We start from the raw sequence: 22,018 nt of genomic DNA on the forward strand, positions 1-22,018 counted from the left end.
TAATTGACTATTCTCTATATTTACTAACTGAGGTTAAATCTGACTATTCTCTATATTTACTAACTGAGGTTAAATCTTGACTTCTTTATATTTACTAACTGAGGTTAATATGACTATTCTTTATATCTACTAACTGAGTTTAAATATGACTATTCTCTATTTACTAACTGAGATTACATATCACTATCATCTATATTTACTAATATCATATCATTTATATTTATTAAATATGACCATTTATATTTACTAACTGAAGTTATATCTGACTATTTTCTAGTATATTTAGAGGTTGAGTAGTTTCCTGTGATATATCACATTCACACTCCAAGTGAGTTAGATTAACTTCACAACTGCAAATATACCCTACCTGCAGTATTTTAGCCTGGTATCACCCTCAGTACCTGCAGTATTTTAGCCTGGTATCACCCTCAGTACCTGCAGTATTTTAGCCTGGTATCATCCTCAGTACCTGCAGTATTTTAGCCTGGTATCACCCTCAGTACCTGCAGTATTTTAGCCTGGTATCACCCTCTACCTGCAGTATTTTAGCCTGGTATCACCCTCAGTACCTGCAGTATTTTAGCCTGGTATCACCCTCTACCTGCAGTATTTTAGCCTGGTATCACCCTCTACCTGCAGTATTTTAGCCTGGTATCACCCTCAGTACCTGCAGTATTTTAGCCTGGTATCACCCTCTACCTGCAGTATTTTAGCCTGGTATCACCCTCTACCTGCAGTATTTTAGCCTGGTATCGCCCTCTACCTGCAGTATTTTAGCCTGGTATCACCCTCTACCTGCAGTATTTTAGCCTGGTATCACCCTCAGTACCTGCAGTATTTTAGCCTGGTATCACCCTCAGTACCTGCAGTATTTTAGCCTGGTATCGCCCTCAGTACCTGCAGTATTTTAGCCTGGTATCACCCTCTACCTGCAGTATTTTAGCCTGGTATCACCCTCAGTACCTGCAGTATTTTAGCCTGGTATCACCCTCTACCTGCAGTATTTTAGCCTGGTATCACCCTCAGTACCTGCAGTATTTTAGCCTGGTATCACCCTCTACCTGCAGTATTTTAGCCTGGTATCACCCTCAGTACCTGCAGTATTTTAGCCAGGTATCACCCTCAGTACCTGCAGTATTTTAGCCTGGTATCACCCTCTACCTGCAGTATTTTAGCCTGGTATCACCCTCTACCTGCAGTATTTTAGCCTGGTATCACCCTCACTACCTGCAGTATTTTAGCCTGGTATCGCCCTCTACCTGCAGTATTTTAGCCTGGTATCACCCTCACTACCTGCAGTATTTTAGCCTGGTATCACCCTCTACCTGCAGTATTTTAGCCTGGTATCGCCCTCTACCTGCAGTATTTTAGCCTGGTATCACCCTCTACCTGCAGTATTTTAGCCTGGTATCACCCTCACTACCTGCAGTATTTTAGCCTGGTATCACCCTCTACATGCAGTATTTTAGCCTGGTATCGCCCTCTACCTGCAGTATTTTAGCCTGGTATCACCCTCACTACCTGCAGTATTTTAGCCTGGTATCACCCTCAGTACCTGCAGTATTTTAGCCTGGTATCACCCTCTACCTGCAGTATTTTAGCCTGGTATCACCCTCAGTACCTGCAGTATTTTAGCCTGGTATCGCCCTCTACCTGCAGTATTTTAGCCTGGTATCACCCTCACTACCTGCAGTATTTTAGCCTGGTATCACCCTCTACCTGCAGTATTTTAGCCTGGTATCACCCTCAGTACCTGCAGTATTTTAGCCTGGTATCACCCTCTACCTGCAGTATTTTAGCCTGGTATCACCCTCACTACCTGCAGTATTTTAGCCTGGTATCACCCTCAGTACCTGCAGTATTTTAGCCTGGTATCACCCTCAGTACCTGCAGTATTTTAGCCTGGTATCGCCCTCAGTACCTGCAGTATTTTAGCCTGGTATCACCCTCAGTACCTGCAGTATTTTAGCCTGGTATCACCCTCTAACTGCAGTATTTTAGCCTGGTATCACCCTCAGTACCTGCAGTATTTTAGCCTGGTATCACCCTCTACCTGCAGTATTTTAGCCTGGTATCACCCTCTACCTGCAGTATTTTAGCCTGGTATCACCCTCTACCTGCAGTATTTTAGCCTGGTATCACCCTCTACCTGCAGTATTTTAGCCTGGTATCACCCTCTACCTGCAGTATTTTAGCCTGGTATCACCCTCTACCTGCAGTATTTTAGCCTGGTATCGCCCTCAGTACCTGCAGTATTTTAGCCTGGTATCAACCTCAGTACCTGCAGTATTTTAGCCTGGTATCACCCTCTACCTGCAGTATTTTAGCCTGGTATCACCCTCTACCTGCAGTATTTTAGCCTGGTATCGCCCTCAGTACCTGCAGTATTTTAGCCTGGTATCACCCTCAGTACCTGCAGTATTTTAGCCTGGTATCACCCTCTACCTGCAGTATTTTAGCCTGGTATCACCCTCTACCTGCAGTATTTTAGCCTGGTATCACCCTCTACCTGCAGTATTTTAGCCTGGTATCGCCCTCAGTACCTGCAGTATTTTAGCCTGGTATCACCCTCTACCTGCAGTATTTTAGCCTGGTATCACCCTCACTACCTGCAGTATTTTAGCCTGGTATCACCCTCTACCTGCAGTATTTTAGCCTGGTATCACCCTCAGTACCTGCAGTATTTTAGCCTGGTATCACCCTCTACCTGCAGTATTTTAGCCTGGTATCACCCTCACTACCTGCAGTATTTTAGCCTGGTATCACCCTCAGTACCTGCAGTATTTTAGCCTGGTATCACCCTCAGTACCTGCAGTATTTTAGCCTGGTATCACCCTCAGTACCTGCAGTATTTTAGCCTGGTATCACCCTCAGTACCTGCAGTATTTTAGCCTGGTATCACCCTCTACCTGCAGTATTTTAGCCTGGTATCACCCTCAGTACCTGCAGTATTTTAGCCTGGTATCACCCTCTACCTGCAGTATTTTAGCCTGGTATCACCCTCAGTACCTGCAGTATTTTAGCCTGGTATCACCCTCTACCTGCAGTATTTTAGCCTGGTATCACCCTCAGTACCTGCAGTATTTTAGCCTGGTATCACCCTCTACCTGCAGTATTTTAGCCTGGTATCACCCTCAGTACCTGCAGTATTTTAGCCTGGTATCACCCTCTACCTGCAGTATTTTAGCCTGGTATCACCCTCTACCTGCAGTATTTTAGCCTGGTATCACCCTCTACCTGCAGTATTTTAGCCTGGTATCACCCTCTACCTGCAGTATTTTAGCCTGGTATCACCCTCAGTACCTGCAGTATTTTAGCCTGGTATCACCCTCAGTACCTGCAGTATTTTAGCCTGGTATCACCTTCTACCTGCAGTATTTTAGCCTGGTATCACCCTCACTACCTGCAGTATTTTAGCCTGGTATCACCCTCTACCTGCAGTATTTTAGCCTGGTATCACCCTCAGTACCTGCAGTATTTTAGCCTGGTATCACCCTCTACCTGCAGTATTTTAGCCTGGTATCACCCTCTACCTGCAGTATTTTAGCCTGGTATCACCCTCTACCTGCAGTATTTTAGCCTGGTATCACCCTCTACCTGCAGTATTTTAGCCTGGTATCACCCTCTACCTGCAGTATTTTAGCCTGGTATCACCCTCAGTACCTGCAGTATTTTAGCCTGGTATCGCCCTCAGTACCTGCAGTATTTTAGCCTGGTATCACCCTCTACCTGCAGTATTTTAGCCTGGTATCACCCTCAGTACCTGCAGTATTTTAGCCTGGTATCACCCTCTACCTGCAGTATTTTAGCCTGGTATCACCCTCAGTACCTGCAGTATTTTAGCCTGGTATCACCCTCTACCTGCAGTATTTTAGCCTGGTATCACCCTCAGTACCTGCAGTATTTTAGCCTGGTATCGCCCTCAGTACCTGCAGTATTTTAGCCTGGTATCACCCTCAGTACCTGCAGTATTTTAGCCTGGTATCACCCTCTACCTGCAGTATTTTAGCCTGGTATCACCCTCTACCTGCAGTATTTTAGCCTGGTATCACCCTCTACCTGCAGTATTTTAGCCTGGTATCACCCTCTACCTGCAGTATTTTAGCCTGGTATCACCCTCACTACCTGCAGTATTTTAGCCTGGTATCGCCCTCTACCTGCAGTATTTTAGCCTGGTATCACCCTCACTACCTGCAGTATTTTAGCCTGGTATCACCCTCTACCTGCAGTATTTTAGCCTGGTATCACCCTCAGTACCTGCAGTATTTTAGCCTGGTATCACCCTCTACCTGCAGTATTTTAGCCTGGTATCACCCTCTACCTGCAGTATTTTAGCCTGGTATCACCCTCTACCTGCAGTATTTTAGCCTGGTATCACCCTCTACCTGCAGTATTTTAGCCTGGTATCACCCTCTACCTGCAGTATTTTAGCCTGGTATCACCCTCACTACCTGCAGTATTTTAGCCTGGTATCGCCCTCTACCTGCAGTATTTTAGCCTGGTATCACCTTCAGTACCTGCAGTATTTTAGCCTGGTATCACTCTCACTACCTGCAGTATTTTAGCCTGGTATCACCCTCAGTACCTGCAGTATTTTAGCCTGGTATCACCCTCAGTACCTGCAGTATTTTAGCCTGGTATCACCCTCTACCTGCAGTATTTTAGCCTGGTATCACCCTCAGTACCTGCAGTATTTTAGCCTGGTATCACCCTCTACCTGCAGTATTTTAGCCTGGTATCACCCTCTACCTGCAGTATTTTAGCCTGGTATCACCCTCTACCTGCAGTATTTTAGCCTGGTATCACCCTCTACCTGCAGTATTTTAGCCTGGTATCACCCTCTACCTGCAGTATTTTAGCCTGGTATCACCCTCTACCTGCAGTATTTTAGCCTGGTATCGCCCTCAGTACCTGCAGTATTTTAGCCTGGTATCACCCTCAGTACCTGCAGTATTTTAGCCTGGTATCACCCTCTACCTGCAGTATTTTAGCCTGGTATCACCCTCTACCTGCAGTATTTTAGCCTGGTATCGCCCTCAGTACCTGCAGTATTTTAGCCTGGTATCACCCTCACTACCTGCAGTATTTTAGCCTGGTATCACCCTCTACCTGCAGTATTTTAGCCTGGTATCACCCTCAGTACCTGCAGTATTTTAGCCTGGTATCACCCTCAGTACCTGCAGTATTTTAGCCTGGTATCACCCTCTACCTGCAGTATTTTAGCCTGGTATCACCCTCAGTACCTGCAGTATTTTAGCCTGGTATCACCCTCACTACCTGCAGTATTTTAGCCTGGTATCACCCTCTACCTGCAGTATTTTAGCCTGGTATCACCCTCAGTACCTGCAGTATTTTAGCCTGGTATCGCCCTCTACCTGCAGTATTTTAGCCTGGTATCACCCTCAGTACCTGCAGTATTTTAGCCTGGTATCACCCTCTACCTGCAGTATTTTAGCCTGGTATCACCCTCAGTACCTGCAGTATTTTAGCCTGGTATCACCCTCTACCTGCAGTATTTTAGCCTGGTATCACCCTCAGTACCTGCAGTATTTTAGCCTGGTATCACCCTCTACCTGCAGTATTTTAGCCTGGTATCACCCTCACTACCTGCAGTATTTTAGCCTGGTATCACCCTCTACCTGCAGTATTTTAGCCTGGTATCACCCTCACTACCTGCGGTATTTTAGCCTGGTATCACCCTCTACCTGCAGTATTTTAGCCTGGTATCACCCTCACTACCTGCAGTATTTTAGCCTGGTATCACCCTCTACCTGCAGTATTTTAGCCTGGTATCGCCCTCAGTACCTGCAGTATTTTAGCCTGGTATCACCCTCTACCTGCAGTATTTTAGCCTGGTATCACCCTCACTACCTGCAGTATTTTAGCCTGGTATCACCCTCAGTACCTGCAGTATTTTAGCCTGGTATCACCCTCAGTACCTGCAGTATTTTAGCCTGGTATCACCCTCAGTACCTGCAGTATTTTAGCCTGGTATCACCCTCAGTACCTGCAGTATTTTAGCCTGGTATCACCCTCAGTACCTGCAGTATTTTAGCCTGGTATCACCCTCTACCTGCAGTATTTTAGCCTGGTATCACCCTCAGTACCTGCAGTATTTTAGCCTGGTATCACCCTCTACCTGCAGTATTTTAGCCTGGTATCGCCCTCTACCTGCAGTATTTTAGCCTGGTATCACCCTCAGTACCTGCAGTATTTTAGCCTGGTATCACCCTCTACCTGCAGTATTTTAGCCTGGTATCACCCTCACTACCTGCAGTATTTTAGCCTGGTATCACCCTCTACCTGCAGTATTTTAGCCTGGTATCACCCTCTACCTGCAGTATTTTAGCCTGGTATCACCCTCTACCTGCAGTATTTTAGCCTGGTATCACCCTCAGTACCTGCAGTATTTTAGCCTGGTATCACCCTCACTACCTGCAGTATTTTAGCCTGGTATCACCCTCAGTACCTGCAGTATTTTAGCCTGGTATCACCCTCTACCTGCAGTATTTTAGCCTGGTATCACCCTCAGTACCTGCAGTATTTTAGCCTGGTATCACCCTCAGTACCTGCAGTATTTTAGCCTGGTATCACCCTCAGTACCTGCAGTATTTTAGCCTGGTATCGCCCTCAGTACCTGCAGTATTTTAGCCTGGTATCACCCTCAGTACCTGCAGTATTTTAGCCTGGTATCGCCCTCAGTACCTGCAGTATTTTAGCCTGGTATCGCCCTCAGTACCTGCTGTATTTTAGCCTGGTATCGCCCTCAGTACCTGCAGTATTTTAGCCTGGTATCACCCTCAGTACCTGCAGTATTTTAGCCTGGTATCGCCCTCAGTACCTGCAGTATTTTAGCCTGGTATCATCCTCAGTACCTGCAGTATTTTAGCCTGGTATCGCCCTCAGTACCTGCAGTATTTTAGCCTGGTATCACCCTCAGTACCTGCAGTATTTTAGCCTGGTATCGCCCTCAGTACCTGCAGTATTTTAGCCTGGTATCACCCTCAGTACCTGCAGTATTTTAGCCTGGTATCGCCCTCAGTACCTGCAGTATTTTAGCCTGGTATCGCCCTCAGTACCTGCAGTATTTTAGCCTGGTATCACCCTCAGTACCTGCAGTATTTTAGCCTGGTATCACCCTCAGTACCTGCAGTATTTTAGCCTGGTATCACCCTCAGTACCTGCAGTATTTTAGCCTGGTATCACCCTCAGTACCTGCAGTATTTTAGCCTGGTATCACCCTCAGTACCTGCAGTATTTTAGCCTGGTATCACCCTCAGAACCTGCAGTATTTTAGCCTGGTATCGCCCTCAGTACCTGCAGTATTTTAGCCTGGTATCGCCCTCAGTACCTGCAGTATTTTAGCCTGGTATCACCCTCAGTACCTGCAGTATTTTAGCCTGGTATCGCCCTCAGTACCTGCAGTATTTTAGCCTGGTATCACCCTCAGTACCTGCAGTATTTTAGCCTGGTATCGCCCTCAGTACCTGCAGTATTTTAGCCTGGTATCGCCCTCAGTACCTGCAGTATTTTAGCCTGGTCTCACCCTCAGTACCTGCAGTATTTTAGCCTGGTATCATCCTCAGTACCTGCAGTATTTTAGCCTGGTATCACCCTCAGTACCTGCAGTATTTTAGCCTGGTATCACCCTCAGTACCTGCAGTATTTTAGCCTGGTATCGCCCTCAGTACCTGCAGTATTTTAGCCTGGTATCGCCCTCAGTACCTGCAGTATTTTAGCCTGGTATCACCCTCAGTACCTGCAGTATTTTAGCCTGGTATCGCCCTCAGTACCTGCAGTATTTTAGCCTGGTATCGCCCTCAGTACCTGCAGTATTTTAGCCTGGTATCACCCTCAGTACCTGCAGTATTTTAGCCTGGTATCATCCTCACTACCTGCAGTATTTTAGCCTGGTATCACCCTCAGTACCTGCAGTATTTTAGCCTGGTATCGCCCTCTACCTGCAGTATTTTAGCCTGGTATCGCCCTCAGTACCTGCAGTATTTTAGCCTGGTATCACCCTCAGTACCTGCAGTATTTTAGCCTGGTATCGCCCTCTACCTGCAGTATTTTAGCCTGGTATCGCCCTCAGTACCTGCAGTATTTTAGCCTGGTATCACACTCAGTACCTGAATTGAATTGTTTGGGGGGAAAAAGAAAAACATCGTGATGTGTATCGCCGAAAGGTCAGAAAATACAAAATACACCACACAATGTCGTGGTGCTATGAAAGAATCTGTCGGCAATGAATGAACTTACTGCGATCGCCTGAGTGAAAAATAGATTTGCGTGGAGTGAATCTGGGTCACGCTATATACTTGGTACTTGTAGTCTATCGTGCGATTAAAGACCATGTCCCTGTCTGCGTAGAGTCTATACATCCAACACCAAATCCCATAATTCCTAGCGAAACGAAACTGAATGTGGCCTCCTTTCAATAATAATATGGGCTATTGTTGCATCGCCAAAGAAGCACTTCCTTTCAATACATTTAAGCCGCTAATTTTGCTCTGCAAGAACAACAAAGTGGATAATGGATATCAGTCCATTTTATGACAACCACGTCCGATGTGGAGAGATGATAAGATGATGATTGATGTGATGATTGATTGACGGGGACACGAACACTTCTAACTAGGGCTGGGCGATATGACTATTATATAAATATCGGGTACAGTTCATTAACGATACACTTTTTTAACGTATCGTGGATATCGCAATGTTTTGCCCAAGAGGATTGTGTCGCGTCAATCTGGTCCACACCCGTTCAAACTTTTGAACAACGCCGCCCCCACACACACTACTGCATCAAAGTTACTACTTATTATTAACAAAGGCATTCGTTTTGTGGCATTAACGTTGTATAGTTACACGTTCAATAACATCAGCGTATTTACCGAAACATAGCAACGTCCGATGACGACATAGATAGCAAGCATTACTGTTCATTACCCCATTCTGTTCAGTTACCCCATTCTAGACTGATTTTAGACGTCTATGTCATGACGTTGAAACAACGTCTAAACATAGACGTTCAAAACACGTCTAAGCTTAGACGTTCAAAACACGTCTAGAATAGACGTCTACCAAACTTTCACTTTTCACCCCATTCTAGACTGATTTTAGTCGTCTATGTTATGACGTTGAAACAACGTCTAAACATAGACGTTCAAAACACGTCTAAGCTTAGACGTTGAAAACACGTCTAGAATAGACGTCTACCAAACTTTCACTTTTCACCCCATTCTAGACTGATTTTAGACGTCTATGTCATGACGTTGAAACAACGTCTAAACATAGACGTTCAAAACACGTCTAAGCTTAGACGTTCAAAACACGTCTAGAATAGACGTCTACCAAACTTTCACTTTTCACCCCATTCTAGACTGATTTTAGACGTCTATGTTATGACGTTGAAACAACGTCTAAACATAGACGTTCAAAACACGTCTAAGCTTAGACGTTCAAAACACGTCTAGAATAGACGTCTACCAAACTTTCACTTTTCACCCCATTCTAGACTGATTTTAGACGTCTGTCATGAGGTTGTAACAACGTCTAAGCTTAGACGTTCAAAACACGTCCGTTGAAAACACGTCTAGAATAGACGTCTACCAAACTTTCACTTTTCACCCCATTCTAGACCGAATTTAGCCTAGACGTCTATGGGCCATTTAGACGTCTTTTAAACGTCTATTCAACGTAAAATTGCTCAGAGGGTAATATGAGAAAGTCCACATTACAGTTCTACTTTTGTTTTGATGTGAAAAGTGATGCTGCATAAGATGACTGCACTTAGCACTGACTGAGAAAGCACATAATAGTTCTACTTTGACGTTTTAATGTTGGACCAAAGCATTGCATGTAATTAGAATACAGGCAAATAAAAGTAATTTAGTTTAAAGTACAATCTTGGCTGTCTTTTTCTCTCAACGCTTCAATATGTAGATCTTGCCTTCACCAAAAAAAAAAAGTGATCTTGGGCTTAAAAAGGTTGGTGACCACTGACCTAGACTCTGTGTGTGTGTGTGTGTGTGTGTGTGTGTGTGTGTGTGTGTGTGTGTGTGTGCGTGTGTGTGTGCGTGTGTGTGTGTGGATCAGTGTGTGTTGGTTCAAGTTGCTGTAAGTGTTACTTGTATTACAGTGTGTGTTGGTTCAAGTTGCTGTAAGTGTTACTTGTATTACAGTGTGTGTTGGTTCAAGTTGCTGTAAGTGTTACTTGTATTACAGTGTGTGTTGGTTCAAGTTGCTGTAAGTGTTACTTGTATTACAGGGTGTGTTGGTTCAAGTTGCTGTAAGTGTTACTTGTATTACAGTGTGTGTTGGTTCAAGTTGCTGTAAGTGTTACTTGTATTACAGTGTGTGTTGGTTCAAGTTGCTGTAAGTGTTACTTGTATTACAGTGTGTGTTGGTTCAAGTTGCTGTAAGTGTTACTTGTATTACAGTGTGTGTTGGTTCAAGTTGCTAAAAGTGGTATTTGTTGTTAGAATAATAGCTACACGTTGAATCGGTGATCGGGATCAGAGCATATCTGTTAGATAGATAGATTCATCCCTTGGGGACATGCAGGTATAGCTCTCACAGTACAGTTGACAGTCGTTACAATATATACAGTAAACGGACACACAATAAAAAGAGCTAGAGCACCTTTCAGTTGTGGATAACATCGCAGATTGACCAAACAACCCAACTTTCTAAACATACCTTCCATCATTCTGCTGTGAAGCTTCAAGCTGCTAGTTCTGTCCTTCCTGGTTCCTCTCGTTACTGTGCGGGAAGTAGTTAATAAAGAATGTGGAACGCCCTACCCAAAGCTGTAAAGGAATGTGGATCACTACCCACTTTCAAAACCTCTCTCAAGGGACACCTACGGGAGACTGCAATTCAACACTGGCCCCTGTAAATATCCTAACCCAACCCCCTCCAATGTACAGTTTTGCTTGTTTATACAGTGTGCCCCCCCCCCCCCCCCCCCAACCACCTCCAATGTAAATTACCCAGTATGGTTGTCAATATCCCAATGTACCCAACCCCCCCCCACCCAACCTCCTCCAATGTACAGTTTCTACGTCAAATGTATATACTCCCTTTTCTTGACTCCTTCTGTATCACAAACAGTACTGTATTTGCAAATCTGGTATGTCATAAATGTATAGATGTAGCAGTACTGACTATCTGTATGTCATGTATGTCATATGTCCTGATGAATTGAAAATGGGGGACCCTGATGTAAACAAGACGAAAGTCTTTCTCTGGTCTGCATCCCCTTAACAATTGTGTGTATTGAGCTGTACTGTATTGTACCCATTCTGCAATCTGTTAATAAAGTTTTCAATCAATCAATCAATCAAATGTAGGCGTGTTTGAGATTGGCGAGGCGGACGCAGATCTGCGCAGGTTTTATTGCAATAGGGGGTATCTGCAGAGCCGCAGAGCCGGCGTGGACGGGTTTGAGGCGGGGCTTCGTGGCGTAGCCGTAGACAAGTATTAGTGGCCTGGACGCGTGAATATTAAAGGCAACCAACTTGTGTTCGGCTTTTCTCTGATTGGCCGCGACCCCCCGCCCCCACGCGCAGCCAAGCGGCAGCCGTCCCACGTCCCAAATGAAATCCAAGGAGCAAGCGGCAGCGCGGGCAACCAACTTGTGTACCAACCAACTTGTGTTCAGCTGCTGTACCAACCAACTTGTGTTCAGCTGCGGTAGCAGTGGAGCGCTGCTGACTGATTATTATGTTTTGCGTTTTTAACAACCAACTACCAGATTCACTCGTCACTGTACATCACCTCTGAAGTATAAACAAAGCCCATACAGTTATGAAATGCGCTGAACTAGAAAGCGTAACGTTATTATGTTTCGCGTTTTTAACAACCAACTACCAGATTCACTCGTCACTGTACATCACTTCAGCTCCAGCAGCAGCAGCGGCCGTGCTCCGTTGTAGGAAGCCCTTCAATGACAGCGCTCTCATATTTTGCGAATGCATAAACTATATCTTAAATTATGGCTATGTGTCTAATATGGCTGTCGCTTATCAATGACTTCGCGACAGCCATATTAAACACTCACTGTACATCAGTGTGGAACTGTACGCTGTAACGTTATGTTATTTCGCCCGTGGAGGCTGCTGAAGCGCCAGCGGGGCGACGCGGTGGTTTGTCCCCGGCTTCCGTGCGCCGCCCGCGGCTTGACTCGGTCCAACTCCAGCAGCAGCAGCGGCCGTGCTCCGTTGTAGGAAGCCCTTCAATGACAGCGCTCTCATATTTTGCGAATGCATAAACTATATCTTAAATTATGGCTATGTGTCTAATATGGCTGTCGCTTATCAATGACTTCGCGACAGCCATATTAGACACATCGCCATAATTTAAGATATAGTTTATGCATTCGCAAATATGAGAGCTCTGTCATTGAAGTGGGTGGTGGCAGCGTTACTAACAGTAGCGATTTTTATTGTTTTGTCATGACCAAACATAATCCCAACATAGATAGGAGGTGTACTGTATGTCAGTATGTTAGTTAGTTAGTTAGGCAGTTGGCGATAGCGATATGGCATTAACCAACAAGGGCATTAACGCAAACACAAGGACCTCCTCTCAGAGCACCTGGGGGAGCCTCATGCGCATGCGCGGCCACTCTGCTGCGTCTCTCGCGTCTCTCTTGCCGCGAAGGCTGCCGCGAAGGGCGTGTGCTAGTGGCCGTGTGGCCAATCAGAGAAACGCTGAACACAAGTTGGTTGCCTTTAATATTCACGCGGCCTGCGTAAGTATTTGCACTACTGCGCGGATGAGGGGGGGGGGGTGGGGGGGGGGGGACTCTCTTGCTCGCTCCCTCTCTCGTTTACGACACATACACAACTTAACTTTCGTCTCGTTTACATCAGGGTCCCCCATTTTCAACTTCACTTTCGTCTCGTTTACATAGATCCCCCATTTTCAACTTAAATTTCGTCTCGTTTACATAGGTACATAGACAGTAATGTTACATCTAGACATTTATGACATACCAGATCTAGTAATAATAGAGTATATACATTTGAGGGGGAATACATTTACATGTAGTCATTTAGCTGACGCTTTTTTTTTTTTTTTTTTTAACTTTTTTTTTTTTTAGCGTTTATCGCTTTTCCTGGTCAAGCATGACCGACAGTTGCAGGGTGAAACGGGAGAGAGAGCAGGGGAAGACATTTGGTAAATGACGGCGGGTCCGGGAATCGAACTCGGGGTCAGCCTGATCCGCGACGCAGCGCGGTACTCCGCGACACAGCGCGGTACATGGTGTGCTACTGGAGCGCCCCTTAGCTGACGCTTTTATCCAAAGCGACTTATAGGTACATAGACAGTAATGTTACATCTAGACATTTATGACATACCAGATCTAGTAATAATAGAGTATATACATTTGAGGGGGAATACATTTACATTTAGTCATTTAGCTGACGCTTTTATCCAAAGCGACTTACAAGTTCTGTACGACAAGCCATCAGGAAGGGCACAACTCTATCAGCTGAGTAACAATGTTCATAAAGTGTTGAGTGCTACAGTGTAGGTTAGTTTATTAGGACAAGTGCATGACAGTAAGGTTAGTTAGGGTTAGATTTATTTTTATTTTTTTATTCAGAATGGTTGAAGAAGTGCGTCTTTAGTCGACGGCGAAAGATTGGACGGGTTTCGGCTGTCCTAACTGGGGTGGGTAGTTCATTCCACCATTGTGGGGCAAGGACTGAGAATAGGCGACTTCTCTTTGATGACCCTCCCGGAGCTTGGATAGGAGTAGGAATAAACTGTACATATACAGCACTGTTTGAACCTGGCACACAACATACTTCACATGTCATTTTTCTTTTTGTGGAGACGAAGATGATGAGTACCAGTCTTCTCCTCAGACATATAAAATCAGTTTTTCAATACAAGTACGACTTTTGAGTGTGAATGAAAACTTTATTTTAACAAGATTGCAGAATGGGTACAATACAGTACGGCTCAATACACACAATTGTTAAGGGGATGCAGACCAGAGAAAGACGTTTGTCTTGTTTACATCAGGGTCATATCGACATAGGGACATACAGGTATTTAGTACCGATACAGAGAAGAGAAGGGGCGTGGCGCTTGACAGAATGATCGATGGGTGTTTGAGGAACTTTTGCCTAGTTGTAGCTTCTTTAAATAGGCCATAATCACCGCCGCTGAGCAATGCAGAGAAAGCAATTAATTATCCTGCCCTCCTCCATCTGCCTCAAAACAGAGGAGACGTCCTCTGTTTTTTTGTTAAATTGGGCGATCATGATGCTGACTTACTTAGTATTTGAAGTAAACCTGGCTATAGTCATGACAAACTTAAACAGTTGGTTGGGAATGTATGTCCATACATTGTTTGCTGGCTACATGTCACAACAATATGACCAATCATTTTGTGTCATGTACTCATGTCACAATCGCAGTCTTAAAACCCTGTACCCGTTGCTCTTGAAGGGTTCATCTATTAGACAAGTACAGTACAATGAGAAAGGTAGTGCGACCTTCCACACGTTACACTCTCCCAGTGAGAATCTGCGCGGCCAGGCTGGCTGCCGGCTGGCTGCACATGCGTCGGAGGAAAGCATGTGACAGTCTCCGGCCTCTCGGACCAACAGTAGGGGGGGGTGCGCAACAAACAGGAAGGGGGTTGGGAATTGGCATAACGACTAACAGTGGGATGGGAGAAAAATCGGAAAAAGGAGGGGGGGAAAGATAATAAAAAAAAAAAAAAAACTCTAATGATTGCGGAGGAGGAGGCTCTCAACCTAGTTAGGGTTAGGGTTAGGGTTAGGATTCGGTAGTTGATGGGGAGCCAGTGGAGTGTTTGCAGGGTGGGGGTGATGTGCTGCCAGGGTTTGGTGTGCGTGAGGACCCTTGCAGCCGAGTTCAGCGCTGCTTCTTCCTTTCACGGTCGATGTTGTCATCGAATGCCTCCCACTCACTAATATGAAAAAGCATAATATATAGAAAATGTAAAAAAGTTTGACAATGCAATATTCTGGTAATTCTACACTGTACCACTATACGGTCTAATAGCGATATGACCAGGACAACACATACTGTGACAATAAATTCAAAACAAGACATTTAAAAGAGAAAATGTTTCAGATAATAAAAACGAATCTGATGATTAGGATAATGTTGGCATGCCTTTTGTCGACATCTGGGCGGGGTCCAGAAGATTTCTTCAGCCCTCTTACTGGTGACCTCATTGACTGCTGCAATAGCGCTTATAGTGGCCTGTCATGGAGAGAGAAGATTACAGTTTACCCCATGAGACAAAGGCAAGTAAATTAGCCCCTGGATCATGCATTATTTTTCAATAACTGCACACATTAGAATTGAAATCTCTCAACAAAGGCTTGTTTCATACATAGTGAAAAGTAAAAATATCATACAAATTCACCTCAGGCAGCAAGACCTCAAGGATATAGGCTACATTATCCAGGATGGGTACAGATGAGACTGTGCTGGCCAGGATGTTTGACAAGAAGTCAAACACTGGGTTTTGATGCCCGTCGTCCTGAAAATAGACTGGGGCACACGTTGACAAGTTTCAAGTTCAAGTTTCTTTAATAGTTGTCATACAGAAGTACAGAATACTTTTATACAAAATGCTTCTTACTGTTACGCTCCAGAGACTGTGCAAGACAAGATAAGTATGAAATAAAATAACATAGTATAGCATGTAAATTAGAAGTAAAAAATTAGGTCACAGTGTTCAGTATAGACATATGTACAATGTTCGATGCAGAATAGACGTAACTGAGTTACCATATAACAATATACTATGCAGTGTACTAATATACAATACTATATAGTGCAAAGCAGAAATGGGATGAGGTACAATTTAGGTACAATTTACAGTAGGTGTACGAGTTGTAGTGCAAATCCTTTATCAATAAATATAAAGTGTGTTTGTGTGATCTAAAGTGTGGAGAGTGGGTGCTGCAGTGTGTTGTTTGTTTAAGTGAGTGTGTGCGTGTGGGTGTGTGTGCTGTGTGCATTTGATGGTTGTTGCATAGTGTTTATTGTTCGTTGAGCAGCCTGATGGCCTGGGGATAGAAGCTTCTTCTGAGTCTTTCTGTGCTCGCCTTAAGACTCCGGTATCGCTTGCCTGACCGCAGCAGTTCAAAGAGGCAGTTGTTCGGGTGGCTGGAGTCCTTGGTGATTCTCTTCGCCTTCCCCCTGCACCGCTTGTTGTAAATGTTCTGGAGGGTGGGAAGCCCCCCTCCAATTGTGCGTTCGGCTGAACGTGTCACTCTTTGTAGTCTGCTACGGTCTTGTGCAGTGCTATTCCCAAACCCGGAGGTGATGTTGCCAGTCAGGATGCTCTCTATTGTACATGAGTAGAAGTTCCTAAGGATCTTCTGACTGACTTGGAACTTCCTTAGGCGCCTGAGGAAGTAGAGGCGTTGTCGTGCCTTCTTCACAACACTGTCAATGTGTGTGGTCCATGTCAAGTCCTCGGATATGTGGGCTCCGAGGTACTTGAAACTGTTCACTCTCTCAACCGGTGCCCCGTCGATGCTGAGGGGGCTGTAGTCCTTGACCCCCGACCTCCTGAAGTCCACAATCATCTCTTTTGTTTTGCTGACGTTCAGGGAGAGGCAGTTCTCCTGACACCACTGTGACAGATTCTCTACCTCTTCCAGGTAGGCCCTCTCGTCGTTGGCAGAGATCAGGCCCACCACTACTGTGTCATCAGCAAATTTGATGATTGTGTTGTTGTTCTGCTGTGCCACGCAGTCATGTGTGTACAGGGAGTAGAGGAGGGGGCTCAGAACACAGCCCTGGGGGGCCCCTATGTTGAGCGTGATGGATGAGGAGGTGCAGTTGCCTGCTCTTACCACCTGGGGTCTGCCCGTCAGGAAGTCCAAGACCCACTGGCAGAGGTCATAGTTCAAGCCCAGGTCCCTGAGCTTGGCTATGAGTTTGGAGGAGACTATGGTGTTGATGAACAGCATTCTCACATAGTTCCCCTGCCTCTTGTCCAGGTGTGATGCTGCTGTGTGCAGCACATGGGCTATGGCGTCCTCCGTGGACCTGTTGGGGCGATATGCAAATTGCAGGGGGTCCAGGTTGATGGGGAGGGAGGAACAGATGTAGCCCTTCACTAGCTTCTCAAAGCACTTCATGGCTATGGAGGTGAGGGCTACAGGGCGGTAGTCGTTGAGGCAAGCGGGCGTAGATTTTTTGGGTACAGGGATGATGGTGGACTTCTTCAGACAGGTGGGGATCACAGCCTGTTCCAAGGACAGGTTAAAGATGTCAGTGAAGGGAGCTCCCGTAGCTCACCGCATATCTCGGCGCTATTTCTGCGTCGGGGAAAACCGTGCTCGTCACGGATCTGGGGGACACGAGTTCGATTCCCGGACCCGCCGTCATTTCTCAGAATGTCTTCCCCTGCTCTACATCCCATTTCAACCTGTTTCTGTCGGTCATGCTTGACCAGAAAAAGCGATAAACGCTAAAAAATAAAGTAAAAAAAAAAAAAAAAAAAATGTCAGTGAATACCGGGGCCAGTTGGTCGGCACAGACTTTTAGGACGCGGCCGGGGATGCCGTCCAGTCCTGCTGCCTTCCTGATATTCACTTTTTTAAAGATCCGCCTCACCTCATGCTCTGTTACCCTGAACACTGAGTCTCCATCAGCAGACCCCCCCCCCCCCCCCCATTGCCGTGGTTTGTAGGCTGGTGTTGTAATTCACAGCCTCAAACCTCGCATAGAAGGAATTGAGATCATTTGCTAAGGAGATGTCACTGTTCAGTTTGAGGGAGGTGCCTTTGTAATCTGTCATTGTTCTGAGGCCCTGCCACATTCCTCTAGAGTCAGCCTGTTCAAACTGAAGTTCAACTTTATCCCTGTAACGCCGTTTTGCCTCTATTACTGCTCTCCTGACGTTGTATCTTGCCGTCTTGTGTTCTTCCATGTTGCCTGTCACCAGCCCGGTGTTGTAGGCTGATGTGCGCACTTTCAGAGCCTCACGGACGGATTTATCTACCCAGGGCTTTTGATTTGGGTAGATTCTAATTGTGGTAGAGGGGATTGTTTCTTCTACCAGAGTACAGACAAAGTCAAGCACCGTTTCAGTGTATTCGTTAATATTGGCTGTGTTATCACGGAATACACTCCAGTCTGTGCATTCAAGCGCAGCTTGGAGTGTCTCCTCTGACGTCACAATCCAACGCTTAACCTCTCGCGATACTACCGGCGTTCGCTTGAGACTTTGTTTATACTTTGGCAAAAGAAAAATGGCGGTGTGATCGGACTTACCGAATGGGCTAAGAGCCTGTGACTTGTACCCATTCTTAAATTGCGAGACAGGTCACATGCTGATAGAAATTCGGCAACACCTTTTTAAGACGCGCGCTGTTGAAATCGCCCAGAACCAAAATGGCAGCGTCAACGCTAGCTATCTGGAGTTTATTTACCTCGTCGTGTAACTTTGAAAGTGCGGTCCCAGTATTTGCGTGTGGTGGAATGTACACTCCGATGAGGATGATGGACGTTAACTCCCTCGGGAGAAAGAAGGGTCGACATTTGATCGTGATAAACTCCAGGTCTGGGGAGCAGTGGTTAGACAATTCCTTTGCGTTGCCTATATCGCACCACTCCTTGTTTATCATGAAGGCAATGCCGCCTCCTCTCGTCTTTAGTGATTCTTCTGCCGTCCGGTCCTTGCGGAGAACGAAGAAGTGGTCTGCCGGTTCTATTGCATGATTCGGGACATATGTAGACAGCCACGTTTCTGTGAAACAGAGGACATTGCAGTCCCGAATGTCCCTCTGGAATTGGATCCGTGCTCTGATGTCGTCCAGTTTATTTCCTATCGATTGCACATTGGCCAACAATATGCTGGGCAATGTGGTTCTGTGTCGTTTGGACCTCAGTCTGTTTCGGACCCCGGCTCTTCTTCCACGTCGTCGCCTTGGCCACGGCCACAACAAAGGATCTCGGCGGGCCGGCTCTTCTTCCACGTCGTCGCCTTGGCCACGGCCACAACAAAGGATCTCGGCGGGCCACTGCTGCTGTTCAGCAATCCGATCCAGAGAGCAATCCAATCGGTAAGTTTTCCTTAATCCAATGTCAATGATTGACTGACGGTCATACACATATAATGCACCAACAGTTGGTGCAAATAAAACTCTTAAAACTATAAAAATTAACAAAAGTAAGCACAGTCTCGACGGAGCGATCAGAAAGGCAGCCGGTCGGGGCAGCGCCATTTCAAATTTATGACCGCTTCTTGCTTGGTGACCTCTGGATGTACTTCTGCAACCAGTTTGACGGTTCTCTGCCACTTACGACGGCCTGAGAGTACAGAAAAGCAAGGAGAGAGAATCGTCCAGGATCAAATCAATGTAGACAGTCAGATGGGCTTGGTAAACACAGATTTGGCAACAGGTGCCAACATACTGTACCTTTAGGTGTTCTTTAGTCCGATGTGCTGTGATGATGAAGTCCACCAGCTTTTTTTGTTCAGCACTGCGGTCCATGGCAACCTGGAGGTGTTGTGGGATACTGGTAGTAATCCTTGAAGTCGAAGTCCGAGGCACCCTGTAAACAGGTTGTAGCAGTCCTTGGAGCAGACACCTCGACTCCCTGGTCCTGTGGGCAAACCTCTTGCCATGCCTTTCAAATTATGAAAAACAATTATAAGTTATTATTGCTTCAACACATGTTGACTAATTATACTCCAAGATACTGTAACGTACCCCTCAGTTTGGAAGCGCTCCATTAGTAGACCACTCACGAATTGAGTTCATGTCCAACTAAAAATCACAGACATGACAAACAATAACATGGGATTATCATTAATGGCCAATGAGTTGTACAATTGAGCTATATTGGTAGGCAATGGCATGATGTCATGAGAATGATATGAAGTGGTATTTTTAAGTAATTGCAATCACAAGTATCTCTGCTTGCAAGTTGTGCAATATGTGTTACATAGGCCCTTTACTTTGGTTGGAAATACAGACCTCTGTGAACTGGAACCGGGTGTTGACGACAATGCAAAGGGTGTACTGAAAAAAGGGGTGGGGGAAGAGCGCTTTTAATTTCCTAACTCCACTAAAACGTGGTGCAATATGTAATGTTCTGTGTCTTCAATAGAAGACTTAATATATATATATTCAAGGGTAAAACCAATGTATACCAATATGAAACAATCTTACCATAAGCATAAAAATCCCACAGTCAATTCCATTTGTTTGTCTTGGAATGAACATGTGCTAGAAATGAAATAAGTTATTAATGCCCATGAAGAAAAGAAAATGAGGGCTTTATACATATGTTATCTTACAACATAACAATGATGGCAGAAATCATGGGGGATAATAGTAATGACTGTATTAGCTTTTCACCTGCAAATCATAGGCCGTGGTCTCAGTCCAGGGTCTAGGATCTATGCCCTGTGCCACACGCCTGAGGGGGGGAGGGGGCAGAATTAATGATTGGATATCAGTATAATAACTGGACTTTGAGAAGTCTTTATTCGGCATGCAGACAGACACGCAGTTAGTTGGGTCGCTGATGCGTTTGAGTCTCTGCACTCCCTCCCCCCAAGGGCAGCCAGGAGCAGTATCTCTTTATGAACATTGTCACTCAGCTGATAGAGTTGTGCCCTTCCTGATGGCTTGTCGTACAGAACTTGTAAGTCGCTTTGGATAAAAGCGTCAGCTAAATGACTAAATGTAAATGTATTCCCCCTCAAATGTATATACTCTATTATTACTAGATCTGGTATGTCAACACTTTATGAACATTGTTACCAGCTGTCGTATATTTTGATAAATATAGCTCCTAAAAACATACTGTGGAACTGTCCCCAAAAGATATTAAGTGCAAAGAGTGATAGAGGTTTTTTCAAGTTACAGGGAAACAGATATTGGATGCAGAGAATAGGTATTTTGAAATAGATAGTCAGTTAATTAAAGTAAGCTATACTAGGGGAAAAATGACTGTAATACACTTTTAGTCTATAAAAGTTAATAATTAATAAGTGAGACAGTAAAGTATACTGGGAACATGATGTAGTTAAGAACTGTTCTCAGGATAGTGTGTGTGAGGGGGCTTGGAATGTGAGCACTGAGACAATGGGAGGTCAACAGAGACTATTTACAGGGTGTTGGCCAAATGTTGGAACAAAGGATGAGCACATATCATGTAGATGTTATCTAGCTGCCTTGTGACACAGATACAGACAGCTGGTCAGAGGAGGTTATAAGGAGAAACTATCTTTCAGTAACTTAGACTTATTTTTACTGGTTTAATATACTTATATTAATGTAAAACAACCTGCAAATATTACTGTTGGACTGTATAAAGGCAGATGAATGGGATGATATGAAACAATGTTGTATATAAGAGAAGAATCATTGAAGTATACAATTAAGCCTTGGTTGAATCAAGTTGGACATATTTTAAATGATAACTAAGTATAACTGTTAGTGGCTATTTAACTTAAGCTAAAAGGAATGATTACAATGCTATAAAACTAGGCTGATGAGACAAACAGTGATTCTCATCTAGAACCAAATGCGTTTGAGACAAAAATAGAATGTATGTGTTTAGGGAATTAAGCAGAATTCAACCATGAATGTTTTGAGACTTAATACCAAAAGTATTAAGTCTACTTTGAACTAGTTATATTAATTTGATTTGAAACAATGAAAAATGAAGCAGTTGGACTAAGTCCCACCTCCATTGAGATTTGAACTGTGAATGCTGGTGATTGGATGAAACAATTTGTGTGAGGTCACTGATGACCTCACGTTGAGAGTTTTCAGCTCATTGATAAAAGGGGGGTGTGGGAAACACAATAAAACAGAAAACACACACCACCCCCACCGGAAGAGGACGGCGAACGAGAGCAGAGGAACAGACGAAGAAGAAGCTCTTTGAAACGAGAAAACTAATCTCTTTGCTCTAGGGGCAACAAAGAAAATCAACAGATCAACGAGGCTCCACCATCGAGGCTCCATTGAAGATTATT

General features: G+C 44.9%; 1 protein-coding gene across 1 annotated transcript in view; it reads right to left on the bottom strand.

Moving 5' to 3' along the window:
- The window catches only part of LOC311248601 (uncharacterized protein), an 84,219-nt gene extending 73,461 nt beyond the window's left edge, over window positions 1-10,758 (bottom strand). Inside the window, exon 1 of the mRNA XM_084339458.1 lies at window positions 10,705-10,758. Coding sequence (XP_084195584.1) covers window positions 10,705-10,714 — 10 coding nt within the window. The 5' untranslated portion in view covers window positions 10,715-10,758. The remainder of the gene's footprint in view (window positions 1-10,704) is intronic.
- Window positions 10,759-22,018: the final 11,260 nt, after the last annotated feature.

This window comes from Notolepis coatsorum (genome assembly GCF_963971535.1).
Source record: "Notolepis coatsorum genome assembly, contig: SCAFFOLD_252, whole genome shotgun sequence".
NCBI lineage: Eukaryota > Metazoa > Chordata > Actinopteri > Aulopiformes > Paralepididae > Notolepis > Notolepis coatsorum.